This window comes from Rhinichthys klamathensis, unplaced genomic scaffold (genome assembly GCF_029890125.1).
Source record: "Rhinichthys klamathensis goyatoka isolate OS25496 unplaced genomic scaffold, OSU_Roscu_1.1 h1tg000004l_1, whole genome shotgun sequence".
Classification (NCBI taxonomy): domain Eukaryota; kingdom Metazoa; phylum Chordata; class Actinopteri; order Cypriniformes; family Leuciscidae; genus Rhinichthys; species Rhinichthys klamathensis.
This window is the reverse complement of record NW_026606557.1, coordinates 6,576,790-6,600,186: the sequence shown is the minus strand read 5'-3', so window position 1 is coordinate 6,600,186 and position 23,397 is coordinate 6,576,790. Positions and strand designations below refer to the sequence as shown.

Below are 23,397 nucleotides of genomic sequence, written 5' to 3'. Positions count from 1 at the left end.
TGTAGTAACACGAACTTGTAACCATGGAAGTTTGGCAGAAATAGTCAAATGCTTTCAAGCACATCACACACAAAAGATGAGGGAGCACTTCAAAACTCAAATATTATCATATTTTAATGTTATTTTTAATGTGATGACCAAAACATTATTTGTTCATCCTTCAAAGATTACCCCCATTTATAAAACTAAAAGTTTCAAGATGTAGGAAAACTCACACTTATTTAAAAATATTTTTTCTTTTAATAAATAGGACATTTCTCTGGCATTTCTTTCTTTTTGCTGTATAGAAGACGTACCGAACCGTGACACCACTGTATCCTATCGAACCGAACCGTGAATTTTGTGAACCGTTACACCCCTAATATTTATTAATATTAGTAGTAATTTAAATAAGGGATCGTGTTAAATGACGGTTATTTTCGTCAGTTGCTGCTTGTTAGGTCTAACATTCTGCCTGCTTAAAATCAGACACAGAGATGAAGTAGTGCGTAAGATTACATTCATTTCAGTGAATGAATTATAGCATTTATTTGAATTTATTATCGAGAGAGATGCTTACCTGGGTCTTTTCAGAGTCTCTCTCTATTAACTTTGAAGCTGTGAGTTTAATTACTTCAAAAACAGCGCTGTTACCCCCTCTTTGCTGACAAATATAATGTAGTGATTCATTAGCGAAGCTATTTTATTAATAAAAGTCACAGGGCAGCGTTGATGCGTTTCTATGCTCCTGAATGTTTCTGTGCGTGCTCAACGCCATCTCCAATCTCTGTGTGTGTGTGTGTGTCTGTCTGTCTCTACATGTGCATGTCAATATCAGGACCATGGTCCACCAATTAGTTTTTTGCATCTCAAATGATGGTTTTAATACAATTATTTGTAAGGAATATGCATATTTCCTTTATAGGAATTTTACTCTGAACGATTTGGTGATGACGTGGTGTCGATCATCAAGGACTCCAGCCCTGTTGACAAGACCAAACTGGACCCCAATAAGGTTAGAAACGAACGCTAGTTCAGGACTGAAGGCCATATATATGTGTGTGTATATATATATGTCTTTTTGACCACTATAACTGCAGTTTTGAACACATGGTCTCCATATTGAAGAGTGCCGTGTATGTTTATGTTACCCAGGCATACCTTCAGATCACATATGTGGAGCCTTTCTTTGACACTTACGAGCTGAAGGAGCGCATCACATACTTTGACAAGAACTATAACCTGCGTACGTTCATGTACTGTACGCCGTTCACGCTGGACGGTCGGGCCCACGGCGACCTGCATGAGCAGTACAAACGCAAGACCATCCTCACCACCTCCCACGCCTTCCCCTACATCAAGACCCGCATCAATGTCATCCACAAAGAGGAGGTGTGGGACGCTTCTGTTTTGGAGATTTTGTAAATTGCTACAAGAAACAGGCTTTTCTGACTACATTTCCTCCTCGCTACAGATCATTCTGATGCCGATGGAGGTGGCGATTGAGGATATGCAGAAGAAAACGCAGGAACTGGCCTTCGCCACCCATCAGGACCCTGCAGACCCAAAGATGCTCCAGATGGTGCTTCAGGGTAGTGTTGGCACCACTGTTAATCAGGTAACCTTTAGATTAAATGTTTTGTTTTCTGTTTGTCCAGTATGTCGGCTTGTTTGTGGATGTGAACCTGTACATGTCGTCTCACAGGGTCCGCTGGAGGTGGCTCAGGTCTTCCTGTCTGAAATTCCCGAGGACCCCAAACTCTTCCGCCATCACAATAAACTGCGCCTCTGCTTCAAAGACTTCACTAAAAGGTGGAGTGACTTTCCTGCACACTTTCCTGCACACAAGCACGCTCACTTTTTGGCAGAGTTGTAAACGTTTAGATAGTGATTCATTTGGCAGGATTTTTAATCAAAGCATTAAGGGTCAATGCAACCACATCAACCTTTATATGTGATTTTTAACAAATCATAATTGAAATACTTTTAGCGTTTTAAATTATTCGCCAGCAAAAGTATTTTGAATGAGAGTGCAATGTTTAATTAAATAAATTAGTTTACTTCCAACTGGTGACAGTTTTTCACCTTTTTTTTTTTTTGTCTCTTCAAGTATTACTTAACTTATTTTTGATGCTATGAACTTATTTTTCCTGCTAAAGATGCATATTAAGGAGAAGTATTTTGAGATTTGTCTAAAACCGTTTGAAGATGATACTAAAGCGAATCGCTTTTCAGTGTAACAAGTCCAATTGAATCTATCTGAATTTAGAAAATTTGCTTTTGAATTAAGTAAAAAAAGCAGTGACTCAAAAATGTATTTGCTTTGGCCTTGGTTTGGATGTTTATGGTCCTAAACATGACAACAGTCTATTTCCATATAAAGCTGACAATTACCACATATCAGCATGGTATCTAAACGAATACTATACGAAGTGATTCAGTGTTTGAAATGAATACTAAAATAAAATGTTCTAAATTTTAGTTCATTAAAATGGACAGCTTGGTTTTTTAACCTACTAACTTGCAGTATTCTTGACTCAGGTGTGAGGATGCTCTGAGGAAGAACAAGTCTCTGATCGGTTCAGATCAGAAGGAATACCATCGAGAAATGGAGCGGAACTACACTAAACTGAGAGAAGCTCTGTTTCCCCTTATCAACCGGAAAATTCCTCAACTCTATAGACCGCTGCCTCTGCCGACCACACCAACACAGAGGTAACGCCACACACTCCTCACTCACCCAAACACCAGCCCCTTAAGCATGTACACTTTGTTACGTTTTGCGGTTTTATCTGAAATTGATGATAGCACAATAATAGAACAGGTCCTCGCAGCCTGGTTACTTGTCAACTAAACCCATCAGACTAATTAAAAATCTGTGCACCCTGACTCATGCTAGTTGTATAGCAGCCAATTACTAAAAAAAAAAAGTGTGCATTATGAGACTGTCTTGGCCTTAAACAGCATGTTCACAGACTGTGTAGTAATATAAAAATGAAGGTAACGCTTCCTTTTACAGTCCTGTTACCCATGTACTTACTATGTACTTATTATAGTAATTATAATTACTCGGTAATAACTAGGTACTAACCCTGAACCTACCCCTAACCCATGTACTTACCTTATATTAGCCAGTACTTTATAGGTAAGTACACTGTAAGTACATGTAAGTACTGTATTCAATAAATAAATGTTAAAGGTGCTATATGTAACTTTTTTCTTCTAAAATGAATCCTTTTTTATTGCCAGTGTGTGAAGGGGTTGTAATCACACATTACAATGATCCACTTGTCGGGTTTTGCTATTACCTTTTGAAGGCCAGTATTCCTATTTCTATGTGAAGTCTCCGGGTCGGATTTTCTGCAAAATCAATCAGATGTGACGTACATGCGTGCTCCCGAGCCTCTCTCCTTTTTATATACGGTCTATCTATGCGACGGCACTGCAGCTGACGACAAGAGTCTGATAACACCCAAAAACGACCTGCCTCCAGCACAACACAGACTCCACATAAATATAAAAAAACTAAATGTATCTGCTGAAGCTCGTCAGGCCAAACGTGAATCGGATCGACTTAGGACGAAAACACGGATCAACATCGGCAGAGCGTTTGAATTATGGAGAGACCGCCGCTATTTTTATTGTGATAAATTACAAGTTTTCAGATATGCTGAAATAAATAATGGTAAGCTGTAATGAAATAGCAAGGTAAACTACAACATACATGAGACATGAAATGAATACAAAAGACTGTTCCAGGATAACAAAAAGTAGGTGCTTTAGGATGTAACTTTTATTTTATGTACTAGATCTACTGTCTAACGTCACTCATCCCACTACTATCATATTGTTTATAATACACATTTCCAGACACGTTCAGTACAGTAATGTTACTTCCTACGATTTTACTGTTACCGTATTTTCCGCACTATAAGGCACACTTAAAAGCCTTTCATTTTCTCAAAAAACGACAGTGCGCCTTATATATGGATGGTGAACACACGTTCACCAAGACGGGGAGACAGCGCCGGGCGACTTACGCCACTATCTGCCAATGGATCGTGGATGCCTGGGCTGATATATCAGTCTCAACTGTGATCCGAGCTTTCACGAAGGCAGGAAGAATTATCTCTTTATTCAGCCGGCTCACATACCCGTATTTACTTCCTGTTTTCGGTCGAAGTGCACAGTAGGCGATTGTTGAGTTCGCGCGCGCGCGATCAAACCTCCTCCGTGTGTTCAACATCTGATTCGGATGAACTATCCATTTGAGCTGATATTCTCAGAACACCACACAGCACCGTCATCGGCTGACAGTCTGAGTCTCCACTGTTGCTTAGTTACCAATGATCGCGCGCGCACTCGACAATCGCCTACTGTGGACTTCGACCGAAAACAGGAAGAAAATACGGGTATGTGAGCTGGCTGAATAAACATCATTTTTATTCATATCTTTCACATTTACTGCAGTCAGATTCACCGTGTTCACTCACATGGCTGTGCACTTGTAATGACACATTAAGGTTGTTAAGAGGCTAAAAGCAGGTTTAAAACTTTTCCCGTTTAAGTCAACAGGTTGCAAATTTTAAAAAGAAGATAACACGGTGTAGGCAACACCGGTTTTTGTCGTTGTTATCTGTACTGACAGCACTCCAAATTTACACAAAATGAGCTCAATGTTAAAATTGACCGAAGTTTTCCTTTAATGTTTGAACAACGTTACCATGGGAGTGAACGGAGTTGTCAGAACGCTTAATAAAGTTTGACTTTATCTGACTGTTTTGTTGACATACCCTTTAGCACATCTAGTGGATGCATAACGCAAACCCAGTCAAACGTTTGACTGCAGTATCTTATGCGCCTTATAATCCGGTGCGCCCTATATATGAAAAATGTTCTAAAATAGGTCATTCATTGAAGGTGCGCCTTATAATCCGGTGCGCCGTATAGTGCGGAAAATACGGTACACTGAAATTGTTCAGTCTAGTTCACTAACCGTTTTCGTTATCATATTATACATTCACCTATGTTGACATTGCTGCCTGATTGTGAAAGATACTAGCCTGGGAAAACCCAGACAACTTCCGGCAAATTTAGATTTGCTCTGAAAGTTAGTCTGGCAAAGAGCTCATTCAAGCCCATTTCCAATCCGCCGAAATCGAGGCACCAATCAGAAATGTTGGGGCGGGCTTTACACGATGACGACAGCGCTGGGATTTTGAAGCAGATTTTGTAGCCTACATTACAAAGATGGATGCCGCCGTCGAACATCACTCGTTCGAATCAGCTATCGCGTCTGTTTTAAGTGATTTGAACGTTTCCTTTTTGTTAAAAACCGAGCAAAGAACAACACTCGGAGATGTTTCTCCGCCGCTCTGCATACGTCATCTCCTTCATCGCTCTGATTGGGTTTAGGTCTATCCGCGACATCTGTTGGTGACGCCCCTCTGGAAATGATTTGTCTATGACGCTTTGCCAGACCATAACTCAGTTACAACTGAGAATGGTCTGGTTTTAACCAGGCTAGAAAGATACACGAATAGTTAGTGAAATGCCTTATGCTAGATAACACCACATGTCGGCTAAATGCAGTCAATGTAACGTTATCATGGTACGAGCATAGAGCATTAGTTCAACGTCAAGCTGATAAAAGTAGCCTATTATTGTAACGTTGCAGTGGGAGTTTACATGAGTTTCCAGCGTGTTGTGTGATGCTTTCTCCGGTGTGTTGAGAGTCTCAGTGTGGCCGTGTACCATGAGTGCTGGCTCTCATGTAAAAATTGGTTGCAATCTGAAACTTCACCGATAGAGGCCGCTAAAAAATACATATAGCACCTTTAATACAATTTTATTACATGCATCATACATATTAATGTTTGTAGTTAAATATAATTATATATTAAATAATTAGTTAAATAAGAAATAACAAAAATAATAATATTAAAGTCAGCATGAAACAGAAGTTGCACTAGTCATTTCTTCCCTATTGTGACGTATATCCTTGTGAAACGGCTTCTGGAATGGCGGGACTTGATTTTGTCCATCGGGAATTGATTGCATCGTGGTGCGCTGGGCGTTGCTTACTAAATGGTGGCAGATCTGGATGGCAGTTTGCAGTCAGTTGTGGAGGGTATTTAGTCCCAGACACGTGTCATGAAGAAAACTGACGTCGTTTCGAGACGGAGGGGAGTGTACATGAATTTGAAAAAATAAAAAAATAATAATAATTATACACTTAATAAACACTCCAACATTCTGTAAAAAAAAAAAGAAAGAATTGTCTGTTTTGATTTCATGGTGAAATAATAATGCTCATCATCATCAGTACTTTAGTTCATTATGTGACCCAAGCCGGGATAAAGGAGGGTTGAGCGTAGGGCTTGCAATCTGGTCCCATAAAAAATTCTTATTGCTTAAGAAATGACAAGAAAGCAGTGCTCAGCAGTGTTTCGGAGGGTCGTCGTTCATGATGGGGACCCCCCCCCCCTATCAGCCATGAGAATTGGAAATAATAATACGGTGTTAACATAACAATTTTAAATAACAGAAATTAAAATATTGTGTACCAAAAATGGATTCAATTTTGAAAGTGTCTATTAACCTTTTGTTGAGACAATGTACTAATATAATAGTTACATCTACATTCAATAAATATAATAATGTTTAGGAGAAATTAAATGCCTATATCATAAATATATAATTATGTTAATAATAATAATAATACAGTAAAACATTGTGTAATAAATGAAAATAAAATAAATGAAAGCAGTTGTGGGTTTACCTTTTAAGACAATTAAATTATATACAGTTGCATCTACAGAAATAAATATGAATAAATATCAAGTAAAAATAATGACTAATAATATGAACATAAATAATAATAATATTAACAATAATGAAATTCAAATAACAGAAAATAATATCTTAATATATTAATATTCTAAGTGTCTGTTCACCTTTTGTTGAGGCAACATACTAATATACAGTTCTACATTCAATAAATGAATATTAATGTGTATAATAAGTTAAAGTCTTTTGTTTTTCCCCATCCAAACCACATTTTCCTGAAGTGAATGTTCACTGACTGTCAGAGCCATGACCACCATGAGTCACCAGAGGGGATTTGTTCAAATCATAGATCTGTTCTTGCTCATCTTTACAGGAATTCTCTCAGCCGGTCCAGTTTTCGGCGGGTGGAGTGCTGAGGTGTGGCGGAGCTGAGCGCGGGTGGATGTAAAACCAGACGTGATCTGCCGCTCCATCATTTAACACACTGCACATTCCTCTCTCAGGCACAAGCCCTCCTGAGCCAGCCTCTCTCTCTCTCTCTCTCTCTCTCTCTCTCTCTCTCTCTCTCTCTCTCTCTCTCTCTCTCTCTCTCTCTCTCTCTCTCTCTTCCGTCTGTTTACTCTGAGAGGTTATCTGCTGTAAACAGAGTCATTATGATCTTCATGGGCACAGCAGCATAACTGCTCAAACTAGCCATCAGTAGAGAAAAATGAGCTTCTTGCTCAACTGCAGAGGTAATTTTAGGTTCTAACCAGCACACGGCATTCAGATGCTCCCCTGCACTTCCTCCTTTTGTTTGTTTGTTTGTGCTTTCTCGTCTCATGCGCTTGGATGAGTGTGAGAAAGAGGGCAGCAATACGAGCCACAGTCCTTCCAGACATTTGTGAGTGTTTGTGTGTACGTGTTGCCACATAAAACCTTGTAGCGCTGTCTGATTTATCTGCTTGCCCTCAGTGTATTAAAGTGTTTGTGAAAGCTCCATGTCATGTCTTTTCCAAGACCAACGGCTGACAGGCTGAGGCCAGAGACCGGCTCACTCAGAGAAGACGCGTTCAATCTATCACATCCTTTGCGTAAACTGTTTTTATAACTAATTCTGCTGTTGGCTCAAGCACTGATGTTGATGAGCAAAGAAAAGCTGGATTTGTTTCAAGACTGTCGGGTGTATAGTGGAGATCCCTTGATCATTATTTAGTGTGTCCCTTTAGGTAACAAGAAGAGGAGGGAAGCATAAGCCATTAATATAGTCATTTACTGTGGAAAAAGTTCCACACCGCACTAACAAAAGAGCACACTAACGTTCTGCACTGACTGCTGTGAATTTTGACTGCCACTTCTGCACCGAATCCTCCTTTCAGACACGAAGGCGTTTTAATGTTATTGTAAATGCACATTAATGTAATGTATACTATCCACGTTATGCACAAGTATGTAAACTGGAAAAAAAAGGAGAACTATTTAGATGTTACCATTTTGTGATGATACCAGATGAAATGGTTTTTGAATGTAGCTATTATCCTGAATTAGCAATACTTTCACTTTCCTACCATAGTTGGACTGCTGTAATATCCCGTCTTGCACTATTCTAATGTTTGTATGACCTCTACTGCCTGTCTCGACACTATACTGTGCAAACTGCTGGTCTAAATACTGTATTTTTAATTACCAAAATGTTTTTTTTATTTATTTGTATTCTTGTCTTTTTTTTCTTTTCCAATTTTACTTTTTATATTAAAATAAATTTCTCCTAATTTTTCATAGCAGCTTTTTTTTTTTTTTTTTTTTTACACACACTAACACAGATATAGACACACATTAAAGGTAAATAATAAATGTGTATTATATATAAATAAATATAAATCATATCATTTACTATATATTCTCTATACAGTAAATATATTTTAATTATTAAATGTTATTTTAAAATATTAATTCATATATTTGTTGATGCTTGAAGGGTCGAAGCCTCTTCTTTTTACATGCAGCTCTTAATCTCATCACAGCTTGATTGTCTGCTGCTCAAAACGACCTCCATATGTTCAACGTGTCATTGACATGTAACGAGACAAAGAAAAAACGCGCCTGTCCATCTGCGACCTAATAACAAATTAATAATATTGTTAATAATGCGGCTTTACAGCCCATACGGACGATGAATGAGCTCGTCATTGCCGTATATCGGTCTGCACATATGACGTAAGGTCATTATGACGGCATGGCCCCAGCATATCACTAGCGTTATTTAATTACAAATTTAAATGCAGCGATTCGGTGTAACCGCCTTAAAAATGAATGCAATAGTGATGAATGATTTTCAATATGTTTCCGGAAGTCTATTGTATTTAATCATTATGAGCAATCATGTTGTTTCCAATGGTATACCGAAACAATTTGCTCAATATTGCGAGGTTTTTTGAAGTGAAAAATAAAAAGAGCAAACATTTAAGGAAGATAATGTATGCATGCGTTGGCTCTTTAAGAGCAGAGGGAGGGGTTCGCTCCATGGTTTGGCTGCGGTGTTTTTGTCTCTGTCAGTGAGACTGCTGGCCTTATCGACTGAGGGGACTGGAAGGGGGTAGGTGACAATACACACATGCTGTCTGCTCAACATTGTGCTTTTTATGAGGAGAAAAAAAACATGCAATTATACAGTAAACGGGTAACGTTACATTGCCATTTTCAATTTGCTTTCATGGCTGTGATGCTTCAGTCTTTGTGCTTCTCGATTTTACTTTGAGTTTCAAAGTAACGGTACCATGATGGGGATTCACATTCACCATTTAAAACTGGCTACCCTTACTATTATGTGAATTATTTATGTTGCGTTCATTTAAAAAAAGCAACGCTCGTTTTTATTGGTTGATTTCCATTATTATAGGCATATGGAAATTAAACCGCATGCATCTTTCGTGGGAAGCGCGCACAATGCCTTTAATAGTGTGATCCTTAGAGTTCAGGTACACGCGTGTAGAATTATTCAATTCATTATGAATATGGTAAACTGATTGAAGTGTTTAAGAAAGCATTTGTTTTTAATAAAAGCAGAGTTCGTTTGCGGGCGCGCGCTCTTTTTGTTAGTCAAAACTGGACATAAAACACCTTTTATGTGTTTTATCTGAACATTGCTCTTGTATAATCGTATCATTTAAATGGACTCTCGACGGAGATGATGGTGAAACGAGTGATGATGGCGGTTTGGGGTAAATTCTTCATTAAATAAAAGCCCCGTGACTGCTGTGACTCTGGGGAGAGGGTGGGACTGCTGGAGTTTTTCATGACTTCCAGATGTTCATCACTTTGGCTTTGAATTCATGGGCCTTGATTTGCTTGGTTTAACACGCGTGTTTTAATGTTTGCACAAGTCTGATTTAAATTAGAATGTTACTGATCGTGGAACCCATCTTGGAATGTAGAACTTGTGGAAAAAAAGAAGGGAATGAGACCTTTTCAACTCAGCTTAAGTTTTAGTTGAAATTGTCACGAAAGATAATGTTTTAGTTGTAGTTTCATAGTTTGCTAAGTAGCCTAATTTCTTTAGTCCGTATTTGTAACTGCCATTGAAGGTTTTTAGTGTTGGCTATATTGTTTCAGTCACGCCACGCGACTTTTTGTTTTTGTTTTGGGGGTTACTTTCGTTCTTTCTCGTCAGTCGTATGTTTAACTAACACCTCGTTTAGGTTGTGAAGTGGTTATAACACGCGCTCGTAGTCGTGTCGTAGTGCGCAGTCTCCGGAGTTCATGAGACGCGCGGGGTGAAGTCGTGGAATTCCTCGCGCAGGAATGCGCGGTTATAAACCCCATTTGCACGGTGGACCACATGCTGGGCGTCTAAATATTGTTCGCAAGACTAATGAAATTAAGCCACAGGACTACGCGAATGTGTCTCGAGCGCTTTTAATTTCCATTAATTGTTGATGTTTCTCAGCATGTCACTCAATTGTTGACAATGACATCCTCCCAGGACACCGCGCCTCCCCATAGGAAAGAAAAATCACAAATGGGATCTCATTGGTTTCTCTTTGACAGTATTGATACTTTTTTCTGAGGTAAAGACTACAGTAATCTCAGACAAATATCCACCAAGTAACTCGACCATGTCTCTAACTGTGCTCAGATTTGCCAAGACACCCGTCTTTGCTCTCCACATTCATTTTATAGCCACTATATGGCAGCAATTGTCTTCTCATTTATGTCTACTTGGGTATTAGGAAATGCTTCCGATGCTTTGAAGCAAAACTCCATTATTTCTATACATGGATCTTTGCGACAGCCTTTTGTATCTAAAAATGATCCTCAGCAATTTTATGGCTTGTCATGTTCACTTTAACTTCCCCTCAGCAAGCGTTATTCTGCTTGATAGGTGTGTAAATCTGTCTGTCACTTTAAATGTGACGTTAAATTCATTGTAGACAATGGCAACAATAATCAAGCATGCAAACAGTCACCATCATTCTGTTTGCTGAATGTTTATTTTTTATTTTATTTCTTCATTTGCCAGGCACATTAATCAACAGAAACATAACCATAAATGAGCTAGAGGTAACCCTATAGGCAAATTTGTATCTTTTGTCCCTGTTCTAAAATTAGAATAAAACAATTTATCACAAATATCTCATTCAGACCAATACCAAAATCAGTACAATCCACATCCACAAAACGAATGATGCGGCACAAACCATGTGTCAAGGCTCACAGAATTTCTAATAATACTAATATTATTTAAATTAAACCTGCTTGTTGGCATAGGAAATGAAAAACTATACTATATTTTTTTGTGAATGGAAGCCTCATAGCATAATTGCCTAAGTCATTTTGTGTTTTTTCTGGTTTTCCAAAGACATTGAAATATGAATTAGGCAATTATGCTATGAGGCTAACGTTGATATATAATATATATATATATATATAAAGGTCTATTCGACCTTCCAGTGAAATGACAGATCTCTCTCTGCCAACATATGCCAGACTTTTCCAATTATTTTGTCCTCATAAACTCTGTCCTTTTCTCAAAATCGGACAATCGGATTTGCCTCCATCCAATCAACAACCACTGGATAAAAGTCCCCGCCCTACATTTTTTTTTTTATTCAACAATCCATTTCACTCAGATGAATGTCACAATACGGAAGAAATGATCTGTCACTACTTCCGTTACATTGTGACTTTACATACATGGAGTAATACATGGCCATTAAAAAAAAAAATGCCCCAGTTTTGGTTACATTTAGCTTAAAGTGCACCATGAAATCAAAATAGAAAAAAAATTTTCATGGAATATTGCAGTGTTTATTATAAATAATTTTTCCGTGCACATCATTATTACTTTAAATTAATTTGCCCTCGCAATCTTCAAAAAGAACTTCCCCTCCATCTTGCAGCTCATCTCTTCTCTGATGATACGTTTACTGGCACGAGGGCGGGACAACCTGTCACTCACATGACATCGTTGCAATGGCAAACCACAACCATCCAATCGATTCCCTGATAATAAAGTCCCGCCCTAATTTTTTTTTCTTGTTCAAGAAGGATTCATACATATCAATAGGGAAGAAAAGACAATCGCAACTTCCATTGCATGCCGACTTTAAGACATAATCGATTTAGAACATGATGTAATATGGCGGATAGCACAAGCAATTTTGGAAGCAACTTGCTCCTTTGTGCAATGTATGCGTCTCATTTCTTTTGCCCACCAGAAAGTGAAGCATTCTCATCCAGAGAAGACATTAATCTGAAGGGGAGGATGGAAATTTTAGAACAGACTTGAGTCCCTAGAGTGAAGGTGTGTCTCAGTGTTTGTCTGCTGCATGTGTGGGACATGTGTTCTGGGGTGTGCGCTGCTGCTCGTCTAACCTAGAAAAGCTCAATGAACTCTTTAGCAAAGGTTCTGCGCAAACTCCGACACTTTCAAAGCACACTCGTCGTTTCATAGTAACGTTATATTCAGCTCTGTCAGGATTGTATTCCACAGCTGCACTCTGGAAAAGTTTTGGTTTCCACACGAGAGAGCTTGATCCTGGAAATGGCCGAGGCTGTGAATGTTCCCCGTGAAATCTGCTTCCTTACTCTTTGTTTACATTAGCGAGGAGAGTCTGACTAACCCCTAAATTCTCCCCACCACAGCTGTCCCGACCACAGTGATGAATCGCCACCCCTAACATACTCATGACCTTACTGCTTCTGCATGACACTATACACTTACAAAGTGTCTCTTTTGTTTGTCTCTTTCTTCTTTTAAGCATTTATATTCCCCCTGCTTCTCCATAACCCGTAATCCTGGATCTCGCAGGAATTTGCCGTTAATTCTCATTTGGAGAGGTAAATTTGGATGTCTGTGGTGATTCCTGTTGCCCAGCTCCACCCCGCAGGCCGTTTCCTGTCAGAGGTCAGCACAATGACCAATGGCGTTGCGGCGTGTGTTTGTTCTGCTCCTGCTCCGGCGGTAACGTGAGCGGGGAGAAGCCCCTCCCTGGACCTTGAGCTTTGGCTTCAGGCCGTGGTGTTTCTGTAGATGCCGTCGTTTTCTCCACAACACTCCCTAATGTAAAAACCAGCCCTGTATGTGCAGGGCATGTGGATGCTTTCCAGCATTGGTCATAATTCTTCATAAGGTTCTGGTTGGAGCATTGCTGCACCCCATATATACATGGATAGCAAGTCCGTTACATAACATCTAACCCAGCGAAAACGTCCTTAAAACGAGAGTGCAGTCATTCAGAGTTCTGCATGTTATTCTTCCATCAACAGGATCTGTTCGCACAACAACAGCTTTGGACCACCAATGGAGAAGTATTCCTCGCAGAACAGCTTAGTCTTACAAGGCCTCAGAAATTAACAGGGGCCACCAAAATGAACAAAAATGCCTCGCAAATTCAAGATAAGAGGGCAAAAATTGGCCCTGTACAATTCAACTAAATCTATTGTGACTGTCGCGATTAATGTGAAAATGAATGAAAAGTGTTGATTGTGGCATTACAATTAGATCTGCTCATGTTGCATCAGGTTTCTTCTTGTTATTTTTTAAGTCTGCCGTTAGTCGATAATTGTATCCCTTAAAACTCATCTTTGATCACCAATATTACATATTTAAATGTTTTTTACTTGATAAAATCATTCATGCCTTAAAATAGCTCGAATGTGAATCTACACCCGTGCCTCATTTAGTATACGGGGTTCTATGAATATGCAAATTAGCCCCGCCTCCACTCACTCACACCAGCTCAGAGATCCACTCGTTGACGATCACACGTTCTCAACATATGATTGGTTACAAGGTAGTTTGTGACGTCAGAAACACCCGCGTTTTTGAGACTGTCTTTGGTTCACTGCGGTTTTAAGAAGAAAATAATCAGCAATGCTGTTTGCACATGGTTTGTCTTAAAGCATACTAAAAACACCACATAAGACATATAAATAACATTAAAAGCTTGATTTCACCACAGGGGGTCTTCAAGTCAATCAGAATACTATAGACTGTTAACGTTAATAAAAATTGCCCATACACATGTGTAAAAAAAATATGCCCATATGGATATCAGTATCAGGGGGCAAATTTTGACTCTTAATGGAAAAGTTAATTTCTGACCCTGGTCTTACTGCGCCATATTTCTAGACAAAACTACAGCACACATAGTATAAGCTTATAATAAACATAACGTTATCATCCTTTGATGTAGACGCTAATATAATTATCATTATAGTTCTTGTTCTCGGTGTAAACGGGCCTTGAGAGTTGTTGAAAGACTAGTTCAAAGACACGGCACAGTTCCCTCTATGTCTCGTATGTTTTCTTGAGTGGTCAGAGGAATGCACTGAATACAATCGCGATTGGGACGGACTCGAGACTATTCTGATCGCAGCATTTTTCACCCCCTATCTCAGACTTAGTTAAGTTTTTTCCTTAAGCCTCATTTTGTCCTGCTGTGCTTCTTTTTTTTTTCTTTTTTTTTGCCGCATATGGTCAGCAAAGAGCAAAAAACGTAAAGCCAATGGAATTTTAAATGACTCACACTGGCTTTCTTAGTCTCAAAGCTGCCTTTGCCTAAAGTATTTTTGCTCCAGACATTTCCATTTAAATATCACCCTTTGCTGTTTTAGCCTCTCCTGGTGTCCATACTGGACCTACTCCCTTTGTGTCTTCCTGCTCTCATTCCTGCTAAATTTTCTGTGGTCTGTTACTGTTGTAATCTTTTCTATTTTTCTCTCCCTCCCTAATTTTTAAGTCTCCCCTTCTTCTCGGCTGGGAGGAAGTGACCGACTAGTTTCTGGGTCTTTGGGGAACTGCAGCTCCCTTTCCTGTAACTCTTTCCGAACCTGAACTCATGTGCTGTTAGTACACGGTTCTCAATGGACCGCTACCCTTATAACTACCCTCAAGTAGTTCAGTGCACAGTATCATCCTCATCTATCTAAAGGTTGTGAACTTTTGTTGAGTATGTGCTTGACATTGTATGGCTTCATGTGTGGTTGGAAGGGGACATTTGTATTGTTGGCCCTAGACATAATTGTGTAGTTTGTAGGTGTCAATCTTTTGAGCGTCACTACAAAGCTAGCTATTGTTGTATGTGCATGATTAGCCTATTCAAAATAAATCGCTATCCACGATTTTATTTAAAGTACACTAAAAATCACGTTTTGTGACATGATATATGTACATGATATACAGTGTGGTCTACTGTATGTACAGTACAGTCTGAGACCACTGGTAAAAAAATCTATTTAGATTTGTTCTTATTTATTTTTGCCCATTCCAAAGATGTGGTCAGTATAATTTTTTTTTTTATGAAAGAAATCGAAAACTTATATTCGGCAAGGATGCATTAAATTGATTAAAAGTGAGAGTAAAGACATTTATAATGTTACAAAAGATGCTGTAAAAAATGCTGTTCTTTGGAACTTTATATTCATCAAAAAGTCCTGAAAAAATTCAACTGATTTCAACATTGATAATAATGAGAAATGTGTCTTGAGCACGGAAAATCCAGCTTTGCTTTTACAGAAATACATTACCGTACATGTTTGGTGCATGTTTGTTTACAGTAAACTTAAACTACTATAAGATTTTTGCTTTGACAATAATCTAAACTTTTAACTTTAAAGAGTTAAAAAGAGACCAACCATATGTCTGTATTCCACAGCATTTATGCATTACAACCATTTAAATTTGGATAGTGCATTTTCACGTCTATGCTCAAAAAGTGGGGTGACAGTTAAGGGGTTAAATTTCATTACTTTACATAAACTTTGTTTATTTCCAGATTTGATTTAGATTTTGAATCAAATTTTTAAAACTGTTTTGAAAAAAACCCCAATAATAATAATGGAACAAAGACAAATAAATGATGTCCATAAATTCACGACATATTTGCTCGTAAACCAGTAGTGAGAACATGCAGAAAAAGAAACCGCACGCTAAACCAGTTTATGATTACAGTAAGATTCTCTCTTTGTTTTCCAGAAAGAATGGGACTTTCTCCGCAGTGGGCAAATGAGAAGCATTACGTGTGTTTTAAAGGCAATCTCTCTCTTTTCCACATGCTCCTCCCAGCACTATATTAGAACCAGCTGTGGAGTTTGAGGCTGAATGAATGGCTCTTTGTGATTTGGCTGTCACTTCTGTATAAAGCTCTGTTTCTTTCCCCCTCTAGATACTGGCATGACAAAAGTGTTGGAACAATGTAACCTAATGTTCCTACTTTGACATTGTTACTCATATAAAAACATATCAATTCACCACTAAGACTGCATAAATGCGTTTCGGACATTGTTTGAGCTTTAGAAGAACGTGCACTTGACACATCAGAATAGTTTAGATGACCAGAAATGAAATGTCTGCATGAGATTTTGAGGATAATTTTCTAGTCATGTAGATTTTTATCCAGAAAGTTATTGAGCCCTGCTGTTGGGGAAGTCTTTGAGGTGGAGGAGTGTTTGTAAAGGTCCACGATGTTCTGGAATGTTTCTGGGTGCCGTCTGGTGTCTGGCAGGGGTGTGTCCGTGGGTTTGACTCGGTAGTACTCCGGACCAAAAAACACAGCGCAGAGCTTTCCCAGGCTCAGGACGGTATGCCAAGTAACATGTTGTTGTGGTTAAGGGATATGAAGGGTGTGTTGTGGTGGTAGGCAATGATGATACAGAGCCAAGACGAATTAGTCTCTCACAGAAGAGGCTTTTTTCGATCAGCAGTCGTGAGGAGTGGCTTCTCTGGTGTTCGAGATGACATTGAGGGTCTAAAACGAAGGGTGCGACCGAAATCATACAAAGAATCTGCCAATGTTAGTCACAGTTTGAGTTGTTCTTTAAATAAATCATCTTTTTTCCCCTTCAGGATTTTGGTGGCACCCGTAAGAGAGTCGCAGGAATCGAAAGAGGAGAGCGAGGAGGTCGGGGAAGAGAGACCATCATTGCAGCACAGTGAGTTAGAGGTCCTGCATTCTTGCATTCATGTTTTTCCCTTGTGTGCAAGAGCAAGGGAAAGCAGGGAAACCTTTTGCCTGCTGTGACAAATGCAACAAGGTGAGGTCAGGTGTGTGTGTGTGTGTGTCGGGACAAGATGCAAAAGTTGCAGGCAGGACGAAATATAACTTACTTTTAGCGGGAGTTGGGCCGGAATATCGCATAGACCTCTACAGTGAATTATTTAACTCTAACTGCTGTCTTTAGACAAGATACAAATTACTCAAGTGGCTCCCTTGAGTTTAAGGAGTCAATTTATTCCTGGTTTGTAGATAAGGATCCCAAATTCCACGTCATAGCCAAGAAAAGTGAAGCAGCTTGTTGCGAACTGACCTTGAAATTCACAGTGATAAAGGGACCTTTGAAGCATAAAACCCAAAAACCCCTCTATGTTTATCCGTTCCTCAGAAAGCTCGCTTGAGTGAAACTAATGACCAGACATTCTCCTTGACATGTTTTCATAATATGAAATGGGCTTTGAGGAATTGTGTTTTCCCGGCTCCACGAACATGGTAAAATTACTCCTACTAGCCACCAAATGTGGGCCCGATAAAAGATTTCCCTACATCCTCTTTCCTTCGATTGCTAATCTTAATAATGTGGCGGTGGGTGGGGGAGACCCTGATGGCAGGAGATGTCGACTTCCGCTGCTCTGGAATGTAAAGCGAGGGGAGTTGGGAGAGAGGTATGGAGAGAAGGGCATGGGTTTAGGGCAACACATTCCTTCTGGAGGAGGGTAGAGATCAGCATGCCACTGAGAAATGGCAGGGCGCTGCCGGGGAGGGGGGGCACACTGTGTTCTGTTCACCGTCATCTCAATGGGACAGTGTTTATGCGCAGACAGAGGAGGAGGAAGGTCACCGCCACACATGCACGCATGCCTCTGCGCAGTCGTAGCCGGTGAAGCCCTGTTCTTCGGCAGCAGAGGGTGAACGTGGTGGGCTGCAGAAGGGGATTGTTTGGGAGCATAAGGCACAGCACTGAAACGACAAGAGTCAGGAACACTAGTTTTCAGACAATAACTGACTTAATCCAATATGAATGGCCCTGTGTAAAATTTGCCTTCATAATGTTAATTCTTTCCCCCGCCATTAGGGTTGCCAACTTTCTGAAATGGAAATATAGAACGGGGGGGGGGGGGGGGTTATGGTATGTGGTAGTGACATGCCCCCTGAAATTCATACATTTTATATCATATTATAATGCAACTTATTAGGCCTATATATTTATAGAATAGCAAAGTAGGCTTAATCAATATACAAGATTTAACCACACAGATATATAAAGGCTATCATGATCATTTTGCAAAAAATGAACCATGTATTTGTTTAGATTATAATACGTTTTATTTTTAACTTAAACAAATACAACATATAACATTCGAAACTCATCGGCTTAGACTGCATTTGAAGAAAAATAAACACAACAGTTTTCTGTAGCCTTGTGCGAACTTATTCAATAGAATTAGACTTCTAGAATGTTCTTTCCGGTGCAATTTTTTTTTTTTTTTTTTTTTTTTTTTTTTTTATCATAGCCTACAAATGTCTTCGGAAACACATTTTACTCGATTTACTGAAGCCTGTAAAATGCATTTGCAGCTGCACAGCTTGGCTCTGGCTCGCTCAGGCTGCGCTGCGGAAACTGCACATCCAATGGCGCGGGCGCCTCTGACGTGCGACCAATGAGCCAACTCTACGTCATTACACATCAGAGCCCGTCAAGGTGGCGCCAAGTCCCCGAATTTGCCATTATAGCAGCGGGTCTTCGTTCATTCATCATAGTCTGTCTGACATGCGTCAAGCTATGCGTCTGTCATGGATTTGCACTGAATTGATTCTCAAAAATACGGAACAAAGTGCGTTCCGTATCAGTTCAATACGGAACAAGCCTTTTATGTGTCAAATACGGAACGATTCCGTATTATACGGAACGGTTGGCAACCCTACCCGCCATTGACGGACATTTCCGTAATTTATGAGACAATGCTTCCCTGCCATTTAAAGGCCCCCTGTGGTTAAAATCAAGACTTTTAATGGTGTTTATATGTCTATGTACTGTTTTTAATGTGCTTTAATGTGCCATGTACAAATTCATAAGTCAGTCACCATTGCTGAGTATTTTCTCTTTAAAACGGCAGTGAACCAAAGACACTCTCCAAAACGTGGTTTGAAATCACTGGTGTTTCTGACGTCACAAACTACCTTGAAACCCATCAGATCAATTTGATAAATTCTTCAATTTTATCACCGAGTGGATCTCTGAGCTGGTGTGAGTGAGTGGAGGCGGGGATAATATGCATAATTATAGAACCGTGTATACTAAATGAGGCAAGGATGTAGAGTTACATTCAAGCTATTTTAAGTCATGAAGAATTTTTTATCAAGGAAAAAATGTTTAAATGTCATTTTGGTGATCAAAGATGAGTTTTAAGGGATAAAATTATTGACTACAGGGGGACTTTAAAGGTGCAAAACGCAGGTTTCTGAGTTTTTGCAGAACTACGCCCCCTCTGGCGACAAGCGAAACTGCAACCAGAGTTGTGCACGCTCATAGACCACACGCACACGCACGCATGCACGAGCTGTTCATAACTAAAGGAGCATCTGCTGTACAGATCTTTGGTGTACAGTACAGCCAAAATGTCTTCAGAGGTAATAAAGTTATAAATCTGCAAGTCATTTCAAATATATGGAAGTAAAGACATTTGAGTAAATTACTCTTATGTGTGAGGGGAAAACGGGGGTAGTAGAAAACTTTGTTTATGTGTTTACTGTACCTATCCACCTATGATTGTATTGTTATGAAAACGCGTTCATGAACAATATAATTGATTACTTCGCAATTGTTCAAAATAATAATCATACCGTACACGGTTGGTCAACAACGTTCACTCAAATGTCTCAAGGTAATAAACAATCAAATGTCACCATGACGTTTTCATAAAAGCCAAAACAGGCTAAGCTGCCGAAGACTTGCGGGGTTCAGCCTGTTGTATTGATCTGAGAATATTCCAATAACAATACATCCTTTTTCTGTTAGAATTTACTCAAAATTTGTGTCTAATTATCGGTCATATTTTTCAGCATGTTATCACACTCAAGAATCTTGAACTGTTTTGCTAATCACTAAACTACATGTAGCGCTGATTTATTTAGTAGATATTTTGACAGGGACAATACACACTGACAAACATTAATGTGAAATGTGTCAATACTTGTATTGACACATTAACATGTATTTTATCACAATACCAAAATATTTTACGGTTTCCTCGTTTTGATAGAATACGAGCTCTGACCAATTTGATGTTACTGTGGAGAGAAGCACTGAGGATAGCAGTGACAGCAGTGAAAGGATTTACAATTTACTATTTTTACCGAAAAAGACAATATAGCCAATGCAACGGCGTTCTTCCTTGTTGGTCCGAACACAATTCCTAGTTTATGAAACTGTTCACTGACAATGGTATAAAATCAATTCTGATTGTATATGTATCTAGCTTACGCTAAAGCATTACACATTTTACGCATCGTCATTTGTTGTCATACATAGATTGGCCGTATCAAACATTAGAGACTGGGCTATATCTTACCGTTTTATCAAGAAAAAAGCCAACTGAGGATCCCGTTTGAGACCAAGAGCAGACCGGAGATCTCTCCATTTCCCGAGGTTGACTCTCGTCTTACTCCGACGCCTGTCTGACTCCAATTTGGCCCTTTTGGTGGCACTAGACAAATTTTTTCTTTTTTTTTACTTTACGTGGAGTTTGCGTTGCGGTTTGGAATGGACTACAAGCCGGTCTCTTTGAATCCATCTTCTAATTTTGACGCACGAGTTGTCCGCTGATGCGGAGAATGGCGGCGCCGGCGAATACACAAACTTGCGAGACAGCCTGGTGAGCGTGAACGCGCATGACGTCACGCCCAGTCTCAAATTCGAGCCCGAATCCCTCTTACATATTTTACTCTACAGGATTATAGAGGCAATCTCAGTAAGCAGAGAAGGGCTCATTCAGCCCATCAGGCAGTTCTTTAAGCATGTATAGGAAGAAAAACAGGTATTTTTAACATGAAAAGTTGCGCAATGCACCTTTAAGAAATGTTCTGACTTTCCGTGTTTTCACTGTTATACGATAGGGGGCGCTATTACACTTCTTCTGAAAGAGTACTGAATCTCCGGATCAAAACACAGGCGAAACAGAAACAGAAACAAGGGATATGTCAGCAGATGCATCATCAACATTAAACAGCCAACATGACATCATGACTTTGCGTAAACATACACGCCACTTTCAAGTCAAGTGGCGTGTTATCTATACGCATTTTGAGCTATCCGCGTATATATTTACGCCGAAATCTTTTGCGTGTATGTCTACGCCATTAAATGTCCGAGTGATTCCGCGTGTATGTGTACGCCGTTAGATGTCCGAGCGAAACGAAGCAAAATCTATATCTACATCTGTGGAGCGATATTTCTTTTCCTAGGATGGTAGGAGAAGACTCATAAATGGTATTAACCCCAGTGACTGGTAGGTTTAGGGACGGGGTTGGGGTAGGTCATATATTTATATATACATAATACAGTAATGTAACGTTAAGTCAAAGGCGTTGATAAACACGCTGAAAAACGATTATACGTGTTGATAGCACGCCAAAAATGGAAATACGAATTGGCGTGTCATACATATGCCATTTCATGAGATCAGTCTGAAACAGCATATAAATCAAAACTGTCTAATGTTACTCAGGACGAGCTATTATAGGACCGTGAAGCTTTGGGGGTGTTGATGGACTCGATCTGCTCCATCTGTGTATTGATCATCATTCTGATCCAGATGTAGTCTTTGACAAAAACGTGATTTGCTCAGCTTTTTGCTCCAAATTTGAGATGGTCCTCACTGCAGAACCTGAAATCCTCCTACCTTACATATACCTAATCCTACCCATCTCCGCCCCCTGATCCCTAACCCCACCCCTAATCCTACCCAACTCCACCTCCTGATCCCTAACCCCACCCCTAATCCTACCCATCTCCGCCCCCTTATCCTAACCCCACCCCCAATCCTACCCATCTCCACCCCCTGATCCCTAACCCCACCCCTAATCCTACCATCTCCACCCCCTGATCCCTAACCCCACCCCTAATCCTACCATCTCCACCCCCTGATCCCTAACCCCACCCCTAATCCTACCCATCTCCACCCCCTGATCCCTAACCCCACCCATCTCCACCCCATGATCCCTAACCCCACCCATTTCCACCCCCTGATCCCTAACCCCACCCATCTCCACCCCCTGATCCCTAACCCTACCCATCTCCACGCCTTAGATCTGGATCCAACTCTGCCCCCTGGATCTCGTGTACTGCAATGAGGTGCTACTGCCAAATTTAGCTTTTTTATGTAACCTACCCACATTAAATTGTTTAAAAAAACTAATGCAAGAAGCTAGAATATAACTTTTTTTTTGTTTATTCTTTCTTTGGATATGTTTCATGGTCAGATATTCATAAAACAAAATATTTTGGGGGCCATGAAAAATTTGTCTGGCAATTGTTTGAAAAACGCTGGCTGGGAAAGAGTTAAGGAGTTGTGTGATTGGTTTCCAGGGTGTTGCTATGTGGTTGCTAATGTGTTGTAAGTGGTTTAAAGTCGTTTGTTGTTGCGCTGCAGTTTTCTTGATGGTTGCTAGAGCATTGATATGCGGCTGATAAAGTATTCTGAGTGGCTTTTAGCATGTTGCTATGTATGCTAGATAGGGCTGAATGATAATCAAAATAAAATTTGACATAAGTGTGATTTAGAAAATCGCAAAGGCTGCGATTAAATAATTAATTGTACAATGCAATGTGATTAAATGTACGCACAGCATGTTTCGGAACGAAGTGCAGCATTGTTTTTTTTTTTACACACGTGTAGCTCATTTTTTATTTTCTTAACTCTAAATATGAACAATACTAATAGAGATGTTAGAATAATAGTAGAGCAGAGAAATAAAAGTAAGAAACTGGTTGGAAGAGAGCAAGGGTGTTTGTAACATAGCGAAAGAGACAGAAGTTTGTAGGCTACGTCATTGCTGAGGGCTGGATGTTTGTCATGCTGTGTGCCTTTACTGGAGTCTCTAATTATGGCTTATCAACCGCCCCCCTGTCAGCATCGCACTGACACTCACTTTT

General features: G+C 39.7%; 2 protein-coding genes across 10 annotated transcripts in view; both read left to right on the top strand.

Moving 5' to 3' along the window:
* The window catches only part of LOC130086540 (dedicator of cytokinesis protein 6-like), a 57,571-nt gene extending 50,294 nt beyond the window's left edge, over positions 1-7,277 (top strand). For all 4 annotated transcript variants that reach the window (XM_056252619.1, XM_056252611.1, XM_056252616.1 and 1 more), the window contains 6 exons: positions 905-994; positions 1,135-1,371; positions 1,454-1,597; positions 1,685-1,791; positions 2,521-2,694; positions 7,142-7,277. In XM_056252619.1, coding sequence (XP_056108594.1) covers positions 905-994; positions 1,135-1,371; positions 1,454-1,597; positions 1,685-1,791; positions 2,521-2,694; positions 7,142-7,184 — 795 coding nt within the window. In that variant the 3' untranslated portion in view covers positions 7,185-7,277. The remainder of the gene's footprint in view (positions 1-904; positions 995-1,134; positions 1,372-1,453; positions 1,598-1,684; positions 1,792-2,520; positions 2,695-7,141) is intronic.
* Positions 7,278-9,226: 1,949 nt separating this feature from the next.
* kank2 (KN motif and ankyrin repeat domains 2) overlaps positions 9,227-23,397 on the top strand; it is a 28,204-nt gene continuing 14,033 nt past the window's right edge. For 2 of the 6 annotated variants that reach the window (XM_056252659.1, XM_056252676.1), the window contains exons 1-2: positions 9,227-9,343; positions 17,096-17,181. The gene's annotated coding sequence lies outside the window, so the exon portion shown is untranslated. Of the gene's footprint in view, positions 9,344-16,922; positions 17,010-17,095; positions 17,193-23,397 lie in introns of those variants that run through there. The other 4 variants (XM_056252694.1, XM_056252685.1, XM_056252704.1 and 1 more) reach the window with 4 other exon arrangements.